The 23021-nt window shown below is 32.7% G+C and overlaps 1 protein-coding gene across 6 annotated transcripts in view; it reads left to right on the plus strand.

Moving 5' to 3' along the window:
• Positions 1 to 23021, plus strand: part of MAP4K3 (mitogen-activated protein kinase kinase kinase kinase 3) — a 190596-nt gene that overhangs the window by 127711 nt on the left and 39864 nt on the right. For 4 of the 6 annotated variants that reach the window (XR_013759017.1, XM_079109878.1, XM_079109879.1 and 1 more), the window contains 6 exons: positions 3692 to 3770; positions 7661 to 7719; positions 8813 to 8875; positions 16383 to 16441; positions 21594 to 21632; positions 21852 to 21905. Coding sequence is in view for 5 of the 6 variants with exons in the window: in XM_079109878.1 (XP_078966004.1) it covers positions 3692 to 3770; positions 7661 to 7719; positions 8813 to 8875; positions 16383 to 16441; positions 21594 to 21632; positions 21852 to 21905 (353 nt within the window). In the remaining variant the exon portion in view is untranslated. The remainder of the gene's footprint in view (positions 1 to 3691; positions 3771 to 7660; positions 7720 to 8812; positions 8876 to 16382; positions 16442 to 21593; positions 21633 to 21851; positions 21906 to 23021) is intronic. The other 2 variants (XM_079109880.1, XM_079109881.1) reach the window with 1 other exon arrangement.

Below are 23021 nucleotides of genomic sequence, written 5' to 3' on the forward strand. Positions count from 1 at the left end.
TTCCATTCTGATAGACTATCTGTCCTTCTGTTAAAGGTCTGCAAAGGAGTTTCAAAGCATAAAAACTTAAGAAGTATGAAATATAATTGACCTTATAATTACAATAGGAAGGAATTTTTGGTTTTATAAACTCTTCTACTTTAATTCAGTAAACAGGCAGTCCTTGATTTGCACAGGAGTTATAGGACTATTAAAAAAAAAAAAATGAGGTAAACTGAAGCCCTGCAGAGCAATTTCAGTAATCAATGGGAAAAATTGTGATTGTTCCATGACGTTTAAAATTCTTTGCTAGCCAGGCATGGTGGTGCATGCCTGTAATCCCAGCAGTTTGTGAGGTTGAGGGAGTAGTATCACTAGTTTAAGGCTATCCTCAGAAATTTCATAATAAATCTAGTTAATATTTAAATTAATTTATATTAATACCATTTAAGCTGGGAAAGTAAAACTTCTCACAGTCATCCATGTTCATTCAGAACAATCTATGCGACTAACCTACATTATACCTGTTTGTTTTTTACTAATATGTATAATGATCAGAAGTCCAGGACTTATTCAGCTTTATGGCTAAATAACAACTGAACATCCTGTCATTCAGTTTTGAGTCCCAGTGTTCTCGTCCATACATTAAAGAATAAAGCTTATTTCACAAGTTTATTTTGAGGATATGAGGTTAAGTTCATGAAAGTACTTTGTAAACAACAGCACCATACACATGTAGAGTTTAAATGACCTAATTTTTGAAATAATGTTTACTGCTGTTTCACTGTCACCTCTGTTTTAATATCTGGGTCTTTTCCACAAAGATAAGTCTAGAAGAATATCTCTTTCAAAGGTTATAGCCTCAAAGGTAGTGTTTCACACACAGGAAACAACTGGGTGTTGGAATAACATGAAATAGACGCTGGCATACTGTGCTAAGTGAAACCTCAGAATGTATAGTGGAACTGCAAAAGTCTATCAGATAGGGACTCGTTTACTTCTGAAGGTTTGAGAAATCTCCATGAATTAATAGTAAGTAGACAAATTCATCTACACTCTGCCCACCCCCAGAATATTCCTTTCTGAAGGTAGCTGTATACTTAGAATGATTTTGAGAAAGTAAAAAGAAAGGAAATAAAGGGCTGTTTCTCCAAGGAAAAATTTGTGGGCCCCATGGTCTCTTACAGTTACTCCCTCTATCACCCTAGACTGAAAGCCCCTGCAGTGATACATTAAGGGGCATGATTGTGTCCCAGTGACACTTCAGGAGCAAACTGCAGGGGGCACTGACCAAGGGCCAAAGTATGCTAATGCTTAACCTAGAAGAGACTCGAGTGTGATTTCACCCTTATATCAGGATTTCTCAACCTGAGCATTATTGATATTTTGGGCCGGATAGTCCTTTGTTGTGGGGTGACTGCCTTGTGCATCGTAGGATGTTTAACACCATTCCGGACCTCTTCCCACTAGATGTCAGTAACACTCCTTGATCCCCAGCTGTGACAACTAAAATTGTTCTCAGACATTGCCAAATGTCTCCTCACATACAGAAATCCTCCTGGCAAACTGTTGGCTTATGTAAACTAATGTTCATCATACTGTCTTTATTTCCTTTATTTAATACTAAATACTACATATTTCCTTTATTTAATACTAACTTTACCTTCTTGTCTAGTTCTCATTGCAGAAGGCCTATTATTTGTATTTGTTTTATTTGGTGATACAACAAACTTCTGAATTTTGATAACTTGAATAAACATGAAATGGTTTATAAGGACAGTCTTAGAATTTTCAAGAAGTAATAAAACTCATTTCAGTCTTAAGGCAGGTAGAACATTGTTTTGTTAAAAAAAAAATTTGTAAACTATGCATCATTGTTTGTTTCCTTAAACATCATTTCTTAGTGTAATTATAAATTCATCATAGCAGGTTTTCATGACTAATGTGCATTATACTTATTGAGAATAATGAGAATTTTCATGGTTAGAAATTAAAGCTTTAATTTTTTGAAAATATATCTATATCTGGCTTTTGTCAAATGATAATAAAGTTCAGATGAGCAATTTCAGAATCTATTCTGCTTACTGTAAATGCAATATCATTTTAAAGAAGTTAAGTGAAATCTTAAAAAGCAGATTCTTTAGCATTTTAGTAGCTTGTGCCTAACATACTACTGCCTGCTTTAATTTTCGGGTAGGTATCTTTCATTATCCTGACCTCATTTAAAAGAACCTGGTCATAAACCTTTCTTCTAAACATGAAATAAATCATTTTCATCATGGGTTTTTTTTTTTTTTTTTTTAACCTGAATCAGTACCTGTGAAAGAAAAATTCTGTCTAGTCTTTTTAGTTCTCCTCTGTTCTAAAGTGGAATATGGCCTCTGGATACCTGGATAGTTATAATCATTTAACTTCTTGAAATAGGTGTCCATTTTGTTCCTGACATGCTACTGGTTTTATTTTCAAAGGGTTTTCTTTTTTTTTCTCCCCTAGTTTAAATGTAGCAGTACTTTTTTTTATTTTTCAATTCAAATTAGTAAACAGTAGAATGCATTTTGACACATTGTCAAAGGGTTTTCTTAAACCATATTTTTCAGTTAATTCTTTTTCTAGTATTGGAACCCTTGATAATCTCATATTGAGAACATCCAGACTATAAGGTTTCTAGAATTCCTTTGTTTATCTTTTAATTAGTTAGGTTCTATAAATAATTATAGGGTATGAAACTTCTTTATGAATTAAAGGAAAAAAATTGAATATTTGTTAATTTTCAGCTTGTGGAAATTATAATAATGGTATACCTAAAATCCAGAGAGACTTAGATGAAAGGGTTTTGTTTTTGTTTTTGTTTTTTTTTTGTTTGGTTTTTGATGAAAAAATAAAATACATAATATGCTGTAAGTAACATAATTTTAAGTTATATAGTTTTCAGCAATCTTACATAAATAGGTTAGTGTTCAAATTTTGGCAAAAAATGAAACTATTATTCACTCTTATCTGTTATTTTTTTAAAAATCTGCGACTTGGAATAGGGTTGTGGCTCAGTGGTCAAGTGCCCCTGAGTTCAATCCCCAGTACCCTCCACACACAAAAAAAAAGAAAGAAAAAAGAAAAGACATCTAAGCTCAACCATCATAGATACAAATGTAATCCTTAGTGTTTTCTTTCCTTTCACTCCAGAATTTTTCTTTTTTTCTTTCTTTTTTTGAGATGGATTATCACTGTTTTGCCCAGGCTGTCTTCAGACTCCTATGCTCAAATGATCCTGCCTCAGCCTCCCAAGTTGCTGGTACCAAAGACACAAACCAGCTCATCCAACTTTCCCTTTGGAATTTCTTGATGTCAGAAAAGATCTAAAGTGCTTTGTGTAGTGGATCCATCCTTGTAAAATGGACCTAGACGAGTCTAATGTTACACATACAAATAAACAGAATACATTATTACTTGTATGTATTTTCATATGTATTTAATCACAGATGTGTTTTCTACTAATGTAGACCATGATTTATATCTAGTGGGTAATTTAAAATATATTTTTACCTTCACACATAATGCTATTGTGATTGCCTTTTCAAAAAAATATTTACAAAGTTGTTATATTTTGCTCTCACTTTTATAAAATGAAATATCCTTTCACATTTAGATAATTGTGTGGACAAAACTATGACTTGATTATCAAATGCCGTATATTGTTGGTTTTGTTCTTTTCTAGCCTCTTGTTGCTGTACCACATAGAATTCACTCAACAAGTAGAAATGTAAGAGAAGAAAAAACACGTTCGGAGATAAACTGTAAGTATATACTATACACAGTTCATAATTTTATGATGGAAAAATAAGATTTCAAATTATAATTCAGTTAAAATTATTTTTGTTTTATTTTCTTCCTGATAGTGTTTCTTACTGAACACTGTTAAACATTCAGTCTAATGAGAGTAGTCAGAGTTTCATTTTCCTTTTTCTTTTGGCAATGTGGTGATGAGAAAGGAGATATATTTATGTTACTGTTGAAAATGAGAAATTAAATTTCTGGAATAGATGAGTTAGAGGTATTTCTCACATGTGTACAAAACTCACCTAGAGAGCTTGTTCTAATACACCTCTGGATTCAGTAGATCTGGGAATAGGGTCTGAGGTTCTTTACTTCTGACAAGTTCCCAGGTTATATATATGCTCCTGCTCCAAAGGTCATACTTTGAGAGCAAGGAGAAAGAGATATCTACAAACTGACTGAGAATCTGAATTACCCAAGAGATTTAAAAATGATTTCAGGCCTCACTTTTCCACAGATTCTAATTCAGTAGGTCTTGGATTTGCCCAGGAATTTACCTTTTTAAATAGTTCTCTGGGTAATTTGTATGGACAGCCAAGTTATGTGCCCTCAGAGACAAACCATTTATTCACATGGAATCTGATAACATCAACTTACCAATGATAAACTGCCCAGAGGAATCTCTGGAATACAAAAGTACCTTAACTTTGGCATTTCTTCCCACTCAGAGTGCTAATGTTCTGCCATCAGACTTAATATAAGAGTTTTCTGTGAATTAAAAATTCATCCTCAGAGTCCTAAAATCCAAAATGACTTAAGATGACTACTATTAAGAAATTGTTCTCAATTTTTGTCTCAATTAGTATGATAATAATAATATATCTCATACTGAGATGAATTCATCTTCTTATATCAAAAACCATTAGATGGAAAACAAAAAAGTAATGCAGGGATGAAGAGATTAAACCATGAGAGAGTGGTACAGTGTGTTCACAGCAAGCTGCCCATCTCTAGACTTCTAGCTTCTCAGTGGTCTTTTATAAACACCACTCCATTCTGGGAATCACCTCAATACACTATTTGACCTCTTCACTGGAAGTCCTCTGCAATCGCTCCTAAAAGGAGTAAACTCCTGAAAGAAAATATGGCAGGTTATAGAGAAAGTTCAAAAGAGGGATTTAGGACTCTTTACCAATAACTGGTTGTGGTGTTCATATTGAATTATCTCTAAAGCTTCTGAAGCCACATGATATAAATTTGCTAATATCCCCACAAAAGTAATTTTATGAAAATAACAACCTTAACACATGAAAGCACATCCTGTTATTTTTAACATACAAAAATAATTTTGAAATGTCTTTATTTCTTTAATATATGAAAAGTAATTAGAGATGCATTTGTAGTAAATATAATAGTTAATAAAGGAAACTTTGTGCTCAATACTTTTGAACATCTAAAGTATTTTATCTACTTCTATTTTAAAAATTATATTGGCAAGTCCTTTGTAGCAAAGTGAAGTTATTTCAGAAACATCTCTTACTAATTTATATCAGTGATTCTCAAGTGCATATGTATATGTATGTTGTCTGAGACTAAACACTGGTACCCCAGTTTTTCTGAGATTCTGATATGCCCACCTTTTGGTAGGGACAGGAAATAGGCATCCTCCCTTCTTCCCTTTTTGCCAGTAATAGGGGAATCACATCTCTCTGGATATGTTCTCCTTACTAAACTAAATGGTATTCAGGCAAAATGTGTAAAAATTACTCATCTACAGAACTACTGCTTTTAGGAAGCCCTCTGCCTTCAGTTAGATACGATAGGCAAGGACTTATTTAAGAAGAAATCAACCTGAGATCCTTCTTGTTAGCCATAACAGGATTCATTTTTTGACCTAAAAGTTGTGCTGTTGAAGGATCTGCAAGCAATATAATGTTCAGGAAAATTTCCCCTGGTTATTAAAATATCAAACTTTAAAAGGGTAGCATGGCATATGTCATATGTTCAGAGAAGTGATGGAAAAAATAGAGCAGAATCAATAGACAATTACAGATAGTTAGAAATTTTGACATTATTAAGAACATAAACAGTGTTGTGGACTAGGATGATTGACTAACATGGTTCTGTAAATAGTAACTGGAAGACTGCAAAGTATAAAGGATGGGTCTCCATAGGGGCTTGGCCCCCCTTTCTGGGAATGCATTCTCCATCCACAGTAATATAACATCCCTGCTACAGTTAGGGCTGTTAGTAAGGCACCATCCCCACACTCAGGGATTATTATAGTCCAGTGGGAGGAGCAGACATGTTCACAGGTGACAGTAACACAAGACAGATGCACAAGGTTGTTTTCATGTAACGTCACTACAATACACTTTTCAGTTTGAAAACAAGTGTAGGTGAGAAATATTCAATAGGCCTTGATCAAGATGAAGTATATGTTCGTTTAATACCTTGTAAAAATTATTTCATAATCTTTAGTGTGTGGTCATGTGTGAACATGTCTGAAAGACTTATTCTGGAAGAACCTGCTCATCTTTACAGGCCAGAATTTGAGATCTGAGCCAGGAACAGCCAGAAAGCACACATATGCTGCACATATAATGGGGATATTATAGGGCTGTGTTTCTCAACCTTTTCCTAACTCATGCCTTTTGCTAAATATTCAAATCTTATGGTTTCCTTTAGTATTAATATTCATAATTTATAGTCTTAAAATCAAAACCTTAGGAAAATGATTGCTTTGAGATATTCTTTCACTTTGGTTGACAGTTGTCTTTTCTGTCTGAAGCTCTTAGTAATCAAACTGTGGAATATTGTGACTGCTTTTTTCTTTTTAATATCTTTATCGGTGCATTATAGATATACATAGTAACGGGATTTATTATGTCATATTTGTACATGCATATTATCTGTCTTCCTTCCAGTGTATTTGTGCCTCTGATATTATCTCAGTGGTCTCATGTTTGACCCAAATTTAAATACAGATAATGATATTCAGAAATCAAAGGTAAAGGTAGTGAAATACTCTGACATTAGAACAGCAAAGAAAAGGGTGACTGTAATACAATTCATTTATGTCTACTCCAGCTGGTTTATATTTTGTCTGCATGTTTATTATTTAAACACACTTAAACTGTAAAAACATAACTGTCTCACACGAATCCTTAGGAATCTAGGGATAGCTTAGAGTGGTTCTGGCTCAGGGCCTCTCTTGAAGTTGCAGTCAAGATGTCACCTGGAGCTACAGACTTCTGAAGCCTTGATTTGACTAGAAGGTTGCTTCCAAACTCGCTCACAAGACCTAGCCGAGGCTTCATGTCCTTGCCACGTGTCCTATCCTTCAGGCTACTCACACAAGGGCTTCCTCCAGGGCAAGTGATCCTAGAGAGAGCCCAAGACAGAACCCTTGTCTCGGAAGTGATGTACCTTTACTTATATCTCTTCTTTTAGTCATACCCACCAACCCTGATCCTTTGTGGAGGACAGCTCCACGAACTGATGCGTACGGGGCAGCAGAAGTCACGGGGGATAATGCTTTTGTCTGGTTTTTCTGTCAACTCTGTCTAGCCCACTAAATATCAAGATAAAATTGTCTCTTTTTTTTATTGTAACACAATACCAAATTATATCCTGACTGTAGCATAATAAAATTTTGCTAATCATTATTATTATTTTTTTTTTTTTTTTTTTTGTACAATGAAAAGACCCAAGATTAACAGATTAACTTAAGTATTAAGACTTCTTTGGACTTTATCCAGCTAAGAGATTCTTTATTTAAATCTTTGGATTATGACCATTGTATGGTAGATGATATAATTAAATGTGTTTTGCCATGGACTGATTTTTAAAATTATTACATAATTAAGGATATAGAAAACGATCCTGGCTTAACTTCTTTCTTTTTCAGTTGGCCAAGTGAAATTTGATCCACCCTTAAGAAAGGAGACAGAACCACATCATGAACTTGTAAGTAGCATAGTCTTGGAATATTAACACTGAAAATAAATGTTTTAACTTGTCTTTGTGGTATATTGGTACTGATTAAAAAAGCTAATCATTAGTATTTTCAAAAGCATTTGAGGAAACAAAATGGTAAGTAATTCTAAAATTCTGAATAAATAAATCTGTGTTGCTGAGATTGAGTATTTTCAAAATTATTTTAGGAGAAACTTACTAGTTTTTCCATTTCTTGAATAAATGTTTTTATTGCAGGCCCTTTAATTATTTTTCCATTTTTACTTTTTTCAGTTTTTGAGAGGTGTGTGTGTACTAGGGTAAATACCTTACAGGACTAAAACTCATAAATATAAGGCATACATAGTAAATCGTTTGTCAATTAAATGAATGAGACTTGCCAACTCTATGAATATTCTTCTCATGATTGTTTTTTTAATATGCTCCTTTAAAGATACATGACAGTATTTTTAGTTAATAAACAGAATTGATCCTAGAGAAATTATTTTGCCAGAGCTCCAGATTATTGTGTATTTCATTTCATTTTCTTTCTGTTTAATGAGAAGAAAGCAATTGTTAATAAAAACTAAAGGCCTGAAATGGGAGCTTTCTTCTTAAATTTGATACTTTTTTTAACCCACCTGACTAAAAGATAAAAAGGGAGTTATTAGCCTTTATCTTACAAGTTACTCTAATTCACTCTAATTCGGTGTGCCATCATGAAAGAGAATGTTAAAGAAAGTGTCTTCATCAGATGTTATTATAACACTAAAGCCTGATGTTTATGTCTAGGGATGGAGAAGATTAAGAAAAGATGTTTATAAATGATAATTCTATTTTGTTGAGGCAGTTTGAGTTTATTTTCTGTTTCTCTTTTAAGTTGGCCTTGCATGTATTTAAATTCTATACTAATTTAGTAACTGCATTATAAAGCAAAGTTGTGGCAATGTTGCTTTTTTAGAAGCTGCTTAATTTAATTTGACCTTGCGTTTGCCTTAATTGTGTTAGCAGGAACTTACTACACTTGTAAAAGTTCCCCTTTGTGAATTCGTGGCTTATAGTCTTAAGTGTAAATAACCTGGGTTTCTTGGTCTCTGCTGAACAGCCCGACAGTGATGGTTTTTTCGACAGTTCAGAAGAAATATACTACACTGCAAGATCTAATCTGGTATTTCTCATCTTCTGATTTTTTTTTGTCAGCATTGTTTTAGTCTTGATTTTTTTTAAGATCAAACATTTTGTCTGGTTTTGTTATAAACTAAAGCTTGCCATTTAGCAAGTTGCCATATATTAGGAAATATAGCAATTTCCCCATAACCAGTTATACAGATATATCTATTCAAGTGTAATGTTATAGTAATGAATAAAAACATTTTTCCTTTTTATGAAAAACAGCAATAAATTTTCTTATTCACATGAAACTTTTTAGAAATGACAATTCTCTGTAAACACGTTCAGTTTTATGATATAACTCGTTTTAATGAACTAAAAACCATCCATATATATATATATACATTCATATATATAAAATGCTACACATTATGTCACATGATATATATTATTCGTATTTGTTACATATATTAATATATAATATATTCACATGTTATATATTGCACATATAAATATATAATTTAAAAAATAACTTACCCTAAGTTAATAAAGAACTCATTCTCAGATAAAATTTTAATTTGCAGCATTATGCCATATCTAGTTTTCTCAAAAAATATCTGGATTATACAGCAGCCCTGAAGTTATAAATAATAATACTATTGTATCATTACATGAGGGGAATGGAAAATTAGACCTGGTAGGTATTAAATTTAAGTAGTACATTTAGTAGTTGTTATGAATTTTTCTATTTCCGTGTCTATTCAAAACCTCAAATTATCCCCATTGTTATTCCTAGATTCCACTTTTCTGCCTTTTAAGTGGAATTTTTTCCCCCTCTTCTTTCTCTCCATCTTAATAACATACCTGTTTCAATTTTGGTTGACTTAAAAGATTATTTTTATAAGTTCTTAAATCAACACTCTCTAACATTCATCAAGCATAAAAAAAGATTTTGTGGACATAATTTTTTTTAGAGAGGAAGCTACTGTCTTGTTAGAAAAGAATGTATACATATAAACTCTTAGCTATGCAATAAAATATATAATGGCTTATCAACATTTTGCCAGGTAACAGCTGTTGATGAAGGCAAGCTGACATGATAGATACTGTAGATATCAGAGAAGGAAAAGTACTTTGGGCCAAATGTGGCAGATCTGGCTCTGGGAGGGACTAACACTGATGTCAGTATTACGGAGTAGCCAGCGATTCTTCACAAAGGGAATGGACAAATACCCCTTGTGTGGAAATAGTCATTTGTACAGCCACATTTTTTAAAAATGTCCAGTAAATAGCTAAAATTAAGAAACTATTATACTAGCACTAGAAATATGGAATTAGCTCAGAGGTGGTTATAAATCATCAAAGAAGAAATGGTGAAACCTTGAAATTGCATGCATTGCCATAATTGGAACTAAAGGAAGAGCAGAAAACCTGGTTACCACAGGCACGATGCCAGTGTTTAGCAGTCAGAGCCTCCATTGGAGGGAGAAAGCTTGAGACTCAGTAGATGCCCTGTCTCAAAAGATGGAGGGATATGTCACATTGCTCCACATGGTAGTCAAGTATGAAGACTGAGAATTAACTGTCAGAGACAGAATATCTGAAGAAAACATTGTCAGAGACTTCTGGATGAAAAATGTCTTCAGAATTAGACATATGTAGGCTAGCATGACAATTAGTTTGATTTGTTGTAGAGATGAAAGACCACAGATCAAAAAGTTTAAGTTGACTCTAGTATTTATTAACATCCTCCATGCAGAAAAGACAACAAAACCAGAAAGATCATACTTTTAGAGTTGTAAACATCTTCTGAATCATGTGTGGAGCTAGCCTGGTAGCTTGACTGGGTTGTATTAGGATGTCTGTTTCCTGTCAACCCCTCCCCACCCTATAGCCTGGAGTTTCTTACGATTAAGGGGAGCAGTTGATGGGAGAGAAGGCGGCTCAGGAACAGTTAACTTAAACATAGTTCTGGCAGAAGAGGAATAGAAGAAACACTTGTCAAATTCTACAATTTATAATTAACCTTAAAAGCTCACTTCTAATAACAGCAAAGGTTGGCCTTATTTGGAGGATTTTATATGCCAGACAGACAGCCTAAACACTTGAAATATGTATTCATATCATGGTTTTGATCAATAAGGGGAAGCAAACAGGGCAGGGAGAGAAGAGTAGCCCAAGAGATTATCACCTAGTAATAACATAGCTATATTTTTTCCACATTTTTTTTTATTATTGGTACACTAGCTGTGCATATTGATGGGATTTGTTACATATTTGTACATGCACATAATATAGGAATATAATTTGGTCAGTATCACTCCCCAGCACTTCCCTCTCCCATATAGCCATCTTAGTGGGTTTAAGTACACTATGATTATCTGAAATTGCTTAGAGACACATTTCTTAGAAATATCCCAGCCATTAAGTCACATATGACTATATTATTATGCTTATTTTATAAATGAAGAGGTTTAAAGTACAAAGAAACTGATGTTCGTTCTTTAGCTAAGAATAGCAGAGCTTGGCCAAACCTAAACCCTGTGCTATATTGCCTCTATCTGGAATCTTCATAATTTCTTGTACTTTTTTTTTTTTAATTAGGATATGGGTATGTCTGTCTCTCCCCCACCCCCACCCACGTCTTTGTCATTTAATCAACATAAATGTCTCATAGGTTTTTTTTCTAACTGAGATAAAATATTCATAGCATAAAATTTACCATTTTTACCTTTTTAAAATTATAGTTTATTGGAATTAAGTACATTCACATTGCTGTGCAGTTATCACCAGAATGGTTTCCTCTTCCCAAACTGAAACTCCTTACCCATTAAATGATAATTCCCATTCCTTCTTCCCCATCTCCTGGCAGCTACCATTCCATTCCCTGTCTCTATGAATTTGACTACTCTAGGTACGTCTGATAAGTGGAATTGTACAACATTCGTCCTCCTGTGACCAGCTTGCTTCACTTAACATAATGTCATAAGTATCTTTTAGCTGCCATATTGTAGCAGGCAGGACTTGCCTTTTTAAGGTTGGATGATATTCCATTGTATTTAAATACCACATTTTGTTATCTGTGAGCACTTGGCTTGCTTTTACCTTTTGACTACCATGGAATAATGCTGATATGAACTAGAGGTGCAACTATCTGTTTGAGTTTCTGTATTTTTGGATATATAATTAGATGTGGAATTGCTAGAACATATGGTGATTTTATATTTAATTTTTTTGAGAAACCGCCATACTGTTTTTCACAGCAGCTAAACCATTTTACATTCCCACCAGCAGTGCACAAGGGTTCCAGTTTCTGCACATCCTCAGTATTTCTTATTTTCTTCCTTTTTCTTTTGTTTTGGTTTTGATGGTAGCTATTCCAATGGATGTGACATATCCATGGAAACTTTAACTCTTTCAAATACTTGTTGCTGGCCTCTAAAAACATGATGAACCAAAATATCTGGCTCTCATCTTAGTAGGTGCTTGGCACCAGAGATTGGCTCTAAATCTTCTGGGTTCCAAAAAAAACATTTACTCCCTTGAAGAACTTGTTGCTTAAAAGTTACATGTTGTTATTGATTTCTGGTTGTCTTAAATGACAAATATTTTCATTTTGTAGTTTGCATATATACCTCAATTTTTCTTGCTACCCAAAAGCAACCTAAAAAAAAAATCTGTCAATCAAAATATGTGAAGCCAGAAGACTAAAACTTGATATTTAGAATTGGCAGTTAGTAAGAAAAGTCTATAAATTTTGAAAGATGACGAGTTTAAAAACAACAACAAACTTCACTGTAATGTGATAATTATTTAGTAAGACTTTTGCCCATAGCCATAAAAATGGGTTTATTTAACCTACAAAATGCTATCTTGAGATTAAGAGATTGTTACGAATCTGTCACAGCTGATATTTTTCTCTAATATGCCTAGTTTTATTTTTACTTTGTATTTTGAAGTGTATTGAAAGTTACTTACATATAAAATACTTTGTTGTTATAAAGGAACATAAAATAACCATTGCTCTGAAGAATAAACCTACTGATAATTTTCCAAACTTTCAGTAAAAGTCAGTTATTCTGTTTGAGACCTGGAAGGGGACTTCTGCTTTTATTAGATTCCTGCAGGATCAGTAAATGTTACAACCCCACTTGATTTTCTGACATTTTAAGAAATAAACAGTCTTCTTTGCGTTACCCTGGATTCACTCCCTCTTTGTTTCTGTAAATCATCTATCACATTAAAAGTTGTCACTAATGACCTTATTCATGCCATCTTTTTTTTTTTTTTTTTTTTTTTTTGATGAGGAAAACAATTCTCCTTGCCTTATCTTTTTTTTCCTTGGTTAAGATATATTACTAAATTATTTTTTCTTTTGTGTTTTTATAGCCAACTATATCCATTCTATTGACTCCTGCTGTTTTCTCATCAGGTATACACTTTGTAATCTCCCAAAGGAATTTTTTTTTAAACTGCAGTAAGATTTTCTTGATCATATTTGCTTTTCCAGTGTTCTATATTATCTCCTCCTTTCTTTTTTCAGTTCTTTCTCATGCCATCTTTTCTTAGAATTTCCATCTTAGGTTTAGGAATACTCCTGTGATCATTAAAATGAACCACTGACATTAGGACTTCCTAACCCCAAAATTTACTTTAATTGTGCCACAGGAACCATCTTGAACTTTTGTTTGAGCCTTTAGGTTGAATCTCTGCTAGATTGTTGCATGTTTTCATTCTGTGTTGCTACTACTGATGTTACTGTGTAATTAAGCATTGTCATTCATAAATAAGTGATGCTTAGTTAATGCTACTGATTTTTTATGCTTGCATGCTCAAATGTATTCTTACTTATCTTAAAAGGATGGCCAAATAATACCATCATCTAGGGTTACTCTGAGTGCTTTTCTAAGCATAATTTTGAAGTACTTTTCTAATATGTGATAACTTTCAAATCCATTTTGAAAAACCTTTTAGATAAGTCTTTCTTAGACTACTCTAAAGATATGTAAATAACTACTAACTCTGCCCTGCTTTTACTTTTGTTCCTTTCCTTTTGTTTATTCTCATATTCTGTGTCTGATTTACTGGCCAAATTCTTGCCATATAGAAGGTATGAGGTAAATAATGGTCGCATTAAAAGAGATTAGACACATCCTAGGAGGATTTAGTGTGCTACTTGATGATATGGCTAGCACATTTTTTGCTCCATGGTTGCTATAACATAACTTGATTTAAGGAGAAGAAATTGTTGGTAAAGAACTAGCCCCTTTCAGTTTTACTTTTCCTGGTAGGACTTGAGAACATGACATATTTAATCATCAGATTTTGATATATCTACAAATTCTCTCTTGGACTGAATGTTTTTCTGTATATAAGCTCATACCCAGTTTTCTATTAAAATATTACTTTGGTTGTTTTAAATGCTTCTCTTTACCTTCCCAAGTATACTGCTGATCTCTGTTGGTTTTGTTTTTTTTTTTTTTAATCATTGTCATCAACCTGCCTCCTTATTGTCACACACTAGCTGAGCTGGATGTTGTGACACATCTGTGTTTATATAGAAGTCAAGTCCACTCTGCACAGTGTGTGGTTTTGGAAGCTATCATTAGATTAAAAGTTTGAGAGATTATATTGGCTAGAGGTATTGCTGGTCTGGTAGAGGGCTTAAGCTGCCCCTAAAGAAAACAGACATGAACCTAAAAGTGTATTCATAGAGATTAGTACTTCTCTTTACTGAATACCAAAGTTTAAAGATTCTTACATAAAGTGATGATCATTTTAAATGTGTGGCAAAATACTTGAGAGGCAGTCTTGTGATACCAGTGATTTTATCATATTAAGATATATCATTAGGGCTGGAGCCGGAGCTCAGTGGTGGAGCGATTGCCTCTTCCTGTGTGAGGTACTTGGTTCAATCCTCAGCACCACATAAAATAAAAAAATAAAGATATATTATCAGTTAAAGAGAACAGTTTCCTTTTTATTAGAATTTCATGCAATACCAGTGTGATAGTTGACTAATCTTTGTTTATGATGTGTTATCTTTTCTGTCACTGGTAAGAACATTGATTATTATGCATGGAAGAACACAAATATTGAAGAAGACAAAACTTGAGCCTTGTCTAAAAGATTTTGATTTAGATCTTCATCATATATTTATATATATTTTGACAGGTCTTAGAGTACTTAAATTTTAAAGGACTTTTCTCTTAAATATAACATATTACTTTAAATCCTCATATTCTTAGGCTTAGTATTTTGTGATCTATTTGTATTTGTGTATCTTAAGAATGAAGTTGTCTATTTGTAGGAAAATAAACAATTGGCATTTCAACAAGCATTAATTCAGGGCACAGTGAGTGTGTGCCAGGGGACTGTGTTAGCTTGGGCTGTAGGGAAGGAAGAAGCATTTGACCCTTTCTCTTTGAGTAGATCACAGCCTGGCTGCTGTTTAACAGACTTGTAAATAGATTAAAAGGCAGTATTAAGTGCTTGAGATTTGTTTTAAGTGCTGTGGAAGAATAGAAAAGACTGCAGATAACTCTTAGCTTTGGAAGTTTGCTCCAAGGTGGCTTTTGCATCAAGTCCGATCATGTTGTCTTATAAAATAAAAAGCACTTCATGCATACACTATATTCTAATGAGAGTAAAATGTATTTAAACTATTAAAATAATTCCCCCTTTATAGTTAAAAGGGTGCTTAAGTAAGCACAAGGCCCTGGGTTCGATCCCCAGCACCCCAAAAAAAAAAAAAAATGTTATCTAAAAGGGTGCTTAAAATACAGTGCCTTTTTTTAAAAGGGGAGAAAAGGTAACTTCACCTCATTCTCTCCATATTTGGTGGAAAGCACGTTCCTTTTTCTCAAGAAGTTGTTTGAGGCAAGCACATGCATTGTGTTATTCATTCCTTTGAATTTCAACTCTCAATACCCTATAACCTACAGCATTTGGTGGAAATGTTTAAATAGTCAAGGAATTCCCTTAATATTCACTTGAAATTTTGTTATTTTACTGTTTAAAATATTCTTAAAAGTCCTTCAGTGCAGTTTACAATCTTGTGCTACTTTGCATATATGATTTACTTTTAAAATAACACCCAATTTTACATGTTTTAAAAAATTAATTACCAGCACAAAGCATCAGTAGACATATGTGAATGTGTATATATACATAATTATTTCAGATGCTATATAAAAGCAAACCAAGATTTTGTTGCTTATTCTCTGTTCATTTTTGCTTCATTTATAGCTTAAGAATACTTTATTTCAGCTTTTTTGTTTCTAAAACCTGATTTTTAAAATATGAATTACAGTAGCAATAGCCATAAATGAAACTTGCATATCATTCAGAAAAAAAATTCCCAGAAAAATACTCAAAAAATTTAAATTAGGACAACAAGCATATCTCTTATTGTTGGAAGTCCTACTGTACCTTCTTTTTAAGAACATATAGCAATACAGATTTATTTGGGGTCTGGGGCTTCTCTTTTAAAAATGATATATAATAGTGTGTCGTGATAGGTGATACAATGCTCTGATGCTACATATTTTATTTTGTACCATTAGGATCTACAATTAGAATATGGACAAGGACACCAAGGTAGTTACTTTTTAGGTGGAAACAAGTAAGTAAAGTTCTTTAAAAATTAACTTAAATTTCAAAAATTCAGTTGTCTTTAATATTATATTTTAATATTTAAGATAGTAAGCTATGTTGTTGGACTGTTGGATATATTTTATAATATGCCTTTGACTTTTTTCCAGTGCTTCTGTGCTTGTCACTTATGGTTGATAATTGTTATAATGGAGAGGATCAACTTAAATTTCTTATATCAAGCTACTTTGCTTATCTTACCTGTTAGACAAAACCAAATATAATCCAACTGAAGATAAATATGTATTTCAGCAGTTGATTTCTTTCCAAAGTAAACCTGTTTATTCCATACAAAACTTGCTGTTACATCTCCCAGATGTGTTGGCCACTGAAAACACTGGAATTATTCACACTAAGAAATATGCATTTTAACTTTTTAGCTGTAAATTTTTTAAAAAGTGGATAGTAGTTAAAATACATATTTAAAGTCTTAAAAGTTATCAGCTCATGTAAGAAACAAATTTTAACAGTCAGTGCCTACTCTATACCAGGCACCATCTTAGTGATAAGGTGCACACTGGTAAAGAGGCAGCTTATAAACTGAGTTTACACCAGAGTTAACATATGGGAGTCTGTCCTCTGCCCTTCTGCTTCTCATTTCCTGAGTTCATAGATAAATTATCATTGTAAAAACTAATTTATGATGAAAATCTTCCATTAATGTAAATATTTGTTATAGTAATCAAATTAGGATTTCAAAATATAATTTCAATTAAATTGACAAATTGAGACATATATTTTCATATTTTAAGTTAAGCAGTTGAGAAATAATGACAGCTTAGTTTTAAGGATAATAATGCAAAATTATGTTTTTAAATAAACTAAACATTTTAACTTTTTACTTAAAATAGACTCTTTTCACAATACAAAGAAAAGATTTTAAATGACAACCTAGAGAAATGCATTGGTTTTGATTCATTCTGAACTTCAGTTAAATATGAGGGGTTTATTTAGTATTATTATTAGCCTTGATAATATTACTAAGTCTCTACTATTATGTTTAGCCTTTATGTTTCTTAAGATGTAAAATAATTATAAAATTTCCTTGGTAGAAAATGAAGTTTTACCTAAACAGTAACTATTTGCTATATATTCAACAAAGAATAGTTTATCTCATTATGGGTCAATAAACAAAAAATTTTATGTGTTTTTAATATTATCTTTTCTAAATATGAGGCCACTGATTTTTAAGGAGCTTATTAGCAAATTTTGGTGTATCTTAAGAAACTAAATAATTTGGAAGCAATATTTCATTTACCCTTTTTTGCTTCTAAGATATTTTTAAATTATGTACTTGAAAATACAAAATAATGTGACCCGTCACTCAGTGCTTTTCCAGATTCTTTAATTCCCATTGCTTGATTTCTGATTGTTAGTCATTTTCATACTATGTAGTTACTTTGGCTAGGTAAAATATTAATAATTTGCCCAACCTTCATTTTTTGATTAATTGGATCCCTGCTTAAGGAACTGTTTTCTATATAACGAATCATTGGCAAGGTAGGTTAGCCAAAAGTCTGACCTTTGGCTGTGTTTCATGTATAGGTATATACATACATGTGACATGAGCATGGATGTAGCACTTCTCTTACTGTATCTATATGTCTGCTTTATTCTTGTGACTAGGCAGTGTTTTAAACTCAGGAGATTTCCTGCATTCTCCATAGGTGATCAGGCAGACAGATTTCCATTGATGGGTTTTTACCTATTCTAGATCATGTGGAAACTAACTGATTAGAATTGTTACAGAGGGGGTTTCCTTTTAACTGAAGGCTTACATGTTTTAACTTAACACTGGGTTACCGCCTCCTTTTTCTGATTCACTGGGGTCAACTCTTCTATTTATTTAAAATCAACAAAACATTGTTTTTAAAAGAAAACAATTATTCCTGATTTTGTTTTTAATGTAGAACAAAAATTCAGAAGATAATTCTTTTAATAAAATAATAAAAAGCAATAATGAAAACAACAGATTGAATTATACAGTTCCTGGTCCAGTTAAGTTAGTAGTAGTAATGCCAAGCCCCAACTCAGAATTAGCTTTTCCTGTAAACCACTTGACTTTGAGAAATTTACTTCCACTCTCTCTTGCAAAATGGGGATTATAATAGTACCTGCGTCATAGGGTGAAATGGAACAGTTACCGTAAATCTATTGCTTTGCACATTTAGGGTTCAATAAGCACTTATTAACTGCCCTTATTTATAGAAGTTACTCAGTAAATAATCATTTATTGTATAAGGAAGTGAATAATAAATGAATAAAACTTTCAAAACACTTCAATTTCAGAGAAATAAGGAGTTTCTTGGTTTTAAGTACATACACATTGGGAGCAATAAGGCAATTTTGAAAGAATTTAGTAATCTACAGCATAAATTCCTTAGCTAATTAAATCTGCTAAATAGTTTGATGGCTTTTTTCCCTTCATGAACTAAATCTGTTTGTACATTGTTCCATTTTTAATTTTTCATCAGTATTTCCATCAGAAATTAGATTGACTTAGTAATTCAACTTTATCATTGTTATTTTGTCTTTCACTTCAAAAAATTTCCATAGTAGAAGAATTAAGTGGACCAGTGGATAGTGATGTTATTTGTTGTGTAGCTCTCAATCTTGGTAAATAAATCAGCATCACATTTTCTCCAGTATATGAATTCTATAACTTTTATTAACAAACTATCTTCACATATAGTATGATATTTATAAATAAGTGAATAAAAACTAAAGGCTAAGCTGCCATTCCAAGTTCTTTCATGCAGCCTTTCATTTTAAGATTCTTTTTAAAGAGTAGAATACTGTAGAAATTCAATTACATATGGTAGCTGAAAGTAAAAGGACAGTTTAAGTTCTGTTTGTGATTATTGTCAAGTCTTAATGTTCTCTACTGGAGAAAGAAATACCTCAAAAAATATGTGCTCAAGAAAAATATTTTTCACATTTTCTAAAATGATAGGTGAGTCTATTATACAGCTCAGAGACATAACATTTAATTTGGCCAAATAGTTTAAAGCAGCACTTCTCAAATTTTAGACTCAGAATCCCATTATTCTCAAAAAATTGAGAACTCCAAAGTGCTTTTGTTTATATGGATTATGAATGTCAGTATTTATGGCATTGCAAGTTAAACTAAAGAATTTCCAAGATACTTAATTTGTTTTAAAATAATATATATCATCCTAAGTAACATACTTTTTTTTATTATTTCTTGTTCTAAAAAAACAAAATTCAAATGCTACCTCTTTCCAGTGCCTTCTTTATTGCTTCACTGATAGCTCTCACATGAAACTTAGAGACAGTAAATCATTGCAATAAGGAATTTTATGTGGTTTATGTATGTCAGTGCAATACAGAAAACTGTTGAAGCCCGTTATTAACATTGTTAATGAGAAATAGCTGCTTTTTCCTGAAAAAAACGTAGTATCAGAAAAAGTGACATTGTTTTATATTTTTGTAAATCTCTACATTGGCTTAATAGAAGACAGCTGAATTCTTGTGATACATCTTAGACTTTATGGAAAACTTTCAATGTATACTCATGGGAAGTTAAGAGTAAGAAAGACCAAATGTACATGAAAATAGTTTTGACTTTGTAGAACCCCTACAGGAGACTATGAGATTGATCTCTGGACCTAGTTCAAAGAATTGCTTAGTCAAAAATAATAAAACACTAATGAAGTACTTACTATGTCCTGAGTTACTCTTTTAAGTACTTTACCTGTATTAATTCATTTTATCTTTAAACGTTTGGATGCAAGTACTATTGTAATTCCCATTTTAACATATAAGGAAACTGAATCATGAGGTATCAAAGTGACATACCCAGGACCGCATAGCCCTTAGAGGTGGGGCAGGGTTCAGATTCTAGGTCTTGGTTTAAAACCTGTCCTCATTTTGCTCTACTGCTTCTAGCTGGAAGCTCTTGCCATCCTAGAGCTGGCCTTGGGAGAGCTTTATAAATATGATATTTGACTGTGGTTCCTCAATTTTTCTGTCCACAAAATAGAACTTGCAATTAGTTTTTCTGTGTCATTGACCATTCTAGATTCATAACTTTGTCATTTTTTAAACTTATATTGTTATTAAGCCAGCCTAATAAAATATTTGATGGCTAAAAGCTATTCTATTTATTGTTCATAATAGATAGCGTTTCAGTTTCTCTAGTTTTATGTTTTGATAATTCTACACATAGTTTTCCCCTAGATATAAAAGGAAAACATATTTAGAAAGTACTCTTATAACTTTGAGGGAGAGTAAATTTCCTGCTGAATCATTTTTATCCCAGTATTTTTCAGTAACTGTATTTCTATCTATTCCATTAGCTCTGAGAAGACTATTGGGTTTTTATGCTTGAAGAGTATAATGTAGGTGGTATACTGCGTGAATTTGCAGTGAAGAGAAGTAAGGGAACTTCAGGAATGTCTCAAATTCTCTTACATTCCTAAAATTTAAAATTTTATATACTGTTCCTAATGGTAAAATCCTCACACCTGGTCTGATACAGGCTTAGTCTCCCAAAAGTGTAAATGTGTTTGCCAGTGCACCACTGGAGAACAGAGCCTTCAGGTAAGTGAGTGTCTTCCGTGAAAGCAAAGTGCTACTACATTCATGTATTCACATCACATGCATGCATGCTTCTGCAGAGAGATCCAACATGTTGAGCTTCATTTTGTAGGATTGCCTGAGAGCATGACTTTTTTCAGAATGTGTCACCTTCCTTACTTTAAGAAAAGGAAAATATAATTTCAGGTGTCAGGTATAATATTCCAGGTAAAATTTGAATCCTGGAAACCCCTGACAATGACCCTGCAATTATTGTTTTGTCAGTACTGTTGTGACATTTCATGGTGAGTTGTCTTCTGTTCCAACTGGTATTTTCAATGAACATTAGGATTTAATTTGTTCATTTAACATTTATAAAGATATTAGCAACAGAAAATAGAGATATCTCATTAAGTATGACTTGTTTTATGGTACAGAGGTGATCATTGTAGCAAATTTTTGGTAAATGGTAAAAAAGTGATCATTCAAAAAATTTTGGGTAAGGTTAAAGGATAAAAATATATACATAATATTCCTTTGCTTATTTGTTAACATTGGTTTTTGTTGTTGTTTTTCCTTTTAAGGAGTCTTCTGAAGTCTGTTGAAGAAGAATTACATCAGCGGTAATTTAATTTTTAGTTAAGCTTTAAATAATTTATGTCACAGATGAGTAAAGTCATTTTGCCCCCTTGTCTGACACGTAGAGAGAATTGTTTTAACTTATTCTAGCCTGTAAAGACATAGAAATAAAATTCTGTCTTGCAGAAGCCCTTCCTGCCTTTTTAAGAATTTCTTCTTAAGCTCTTTGGTAAAGTAACTGTGGTATTATCCTTTTTCTTTAGAGGACACGTGGCACACTTAGAAGATGATGAGGGGGATGAGGATGAATCCAAACAGTGAGTTTTGTTTCTCTTCTTTGGTAAAAAGAAAAGGTGTCATTTGACCTGATTTCTTAAATCTAGCAGTTTAATATTGACAGTAATTTTAACATAATTAGTAACAGTATCATAGGCCATACCATAGGCTGTTCCTTTTTTCTATCACAGTTATTGTAGTTAGCTTGGGCTGCCCTAATAAAATACCTTAGACTGGGTGGCTTAAACAATAAAAGTTTATTTCTCACAGCTCCAGAAGCTGGAAAGTTCAAGATCTAGGTGCTGGCCTGTTTGGTTCCTGGTGGTGGCCACCTCTGCAGTGTCTTCACATGGCTTTTCCTCAGTGTGCATGTGGCGGAGAGGAGGGCAGTATCTTCTCTTTTAGTTTCTTCCTAGAAGCCCTTTCTCCAAGTATAGTCATACTGGGGATTAAGACTTCAAGATATGAATTTTGGGGAGACACAATTCAGTCCATAACACTGATTAATAACAACTTAGGAAAAAAACTAACAGTTTTTTATTGTACTTAGTAATTGCTAGCTGCTGTAATTACTACAACTACAAAGTTTATTTTATGCTTCATTAAATTTCATTGAATATATTTCAAAGAAATACTTTGGATAAATGTGTGCATTTTTAAAGGGGAATTTTTTTATTATTATGTGTATATTACTGCTTAGTCCTTTAAATTCAGTAGGTTTTGTTTGCTTGTTTTGATAAAGATTCAGTTTCCAGTAGACAGGAGCACCTGACAGGCTCTTGGGCATGTCTGCTTCTTCTTCACCTTGTTACTCTGACCCTGAGTCAGGTCACTTAACCTCTGGGCCTCAGTGTCCTCATCTGAGACATTTTCTGGACCATCTTTTAATTTTTTCTGTTTCTGAAACTTATCCTAAGTTTAATGAATCTTAACCTCATTCAAATTCTGCCTGTCATTTCATAGAGCACATATATTGCCTTTGATGAGATTCATCAAAGATATTTCATACCTAAAAAATAGCGCAAATGAAGATTATGATGTGATTTATATTGTATCATTTTTTTTCCTCTACCAGGTGCCACTTATGTTCTTATATTATTTACGTTTAATTGAAATAAACTGAAATTTTATTCATCTTTCCCAGTTTCAGGTATAAT

The sequence above is a fragment of the Sciurus vulgaris genome (genome assembly GCF_902686455.1).
Source record: "Sciurus vulgaris genome assembly, chromosome: 14".
Taxonomy (NCBI): Eukaryota; Metazoa; Chordata; class Mammalia; order Rodentia; family Sciuridae; genus Sciurus; species Sciurus vulgaris.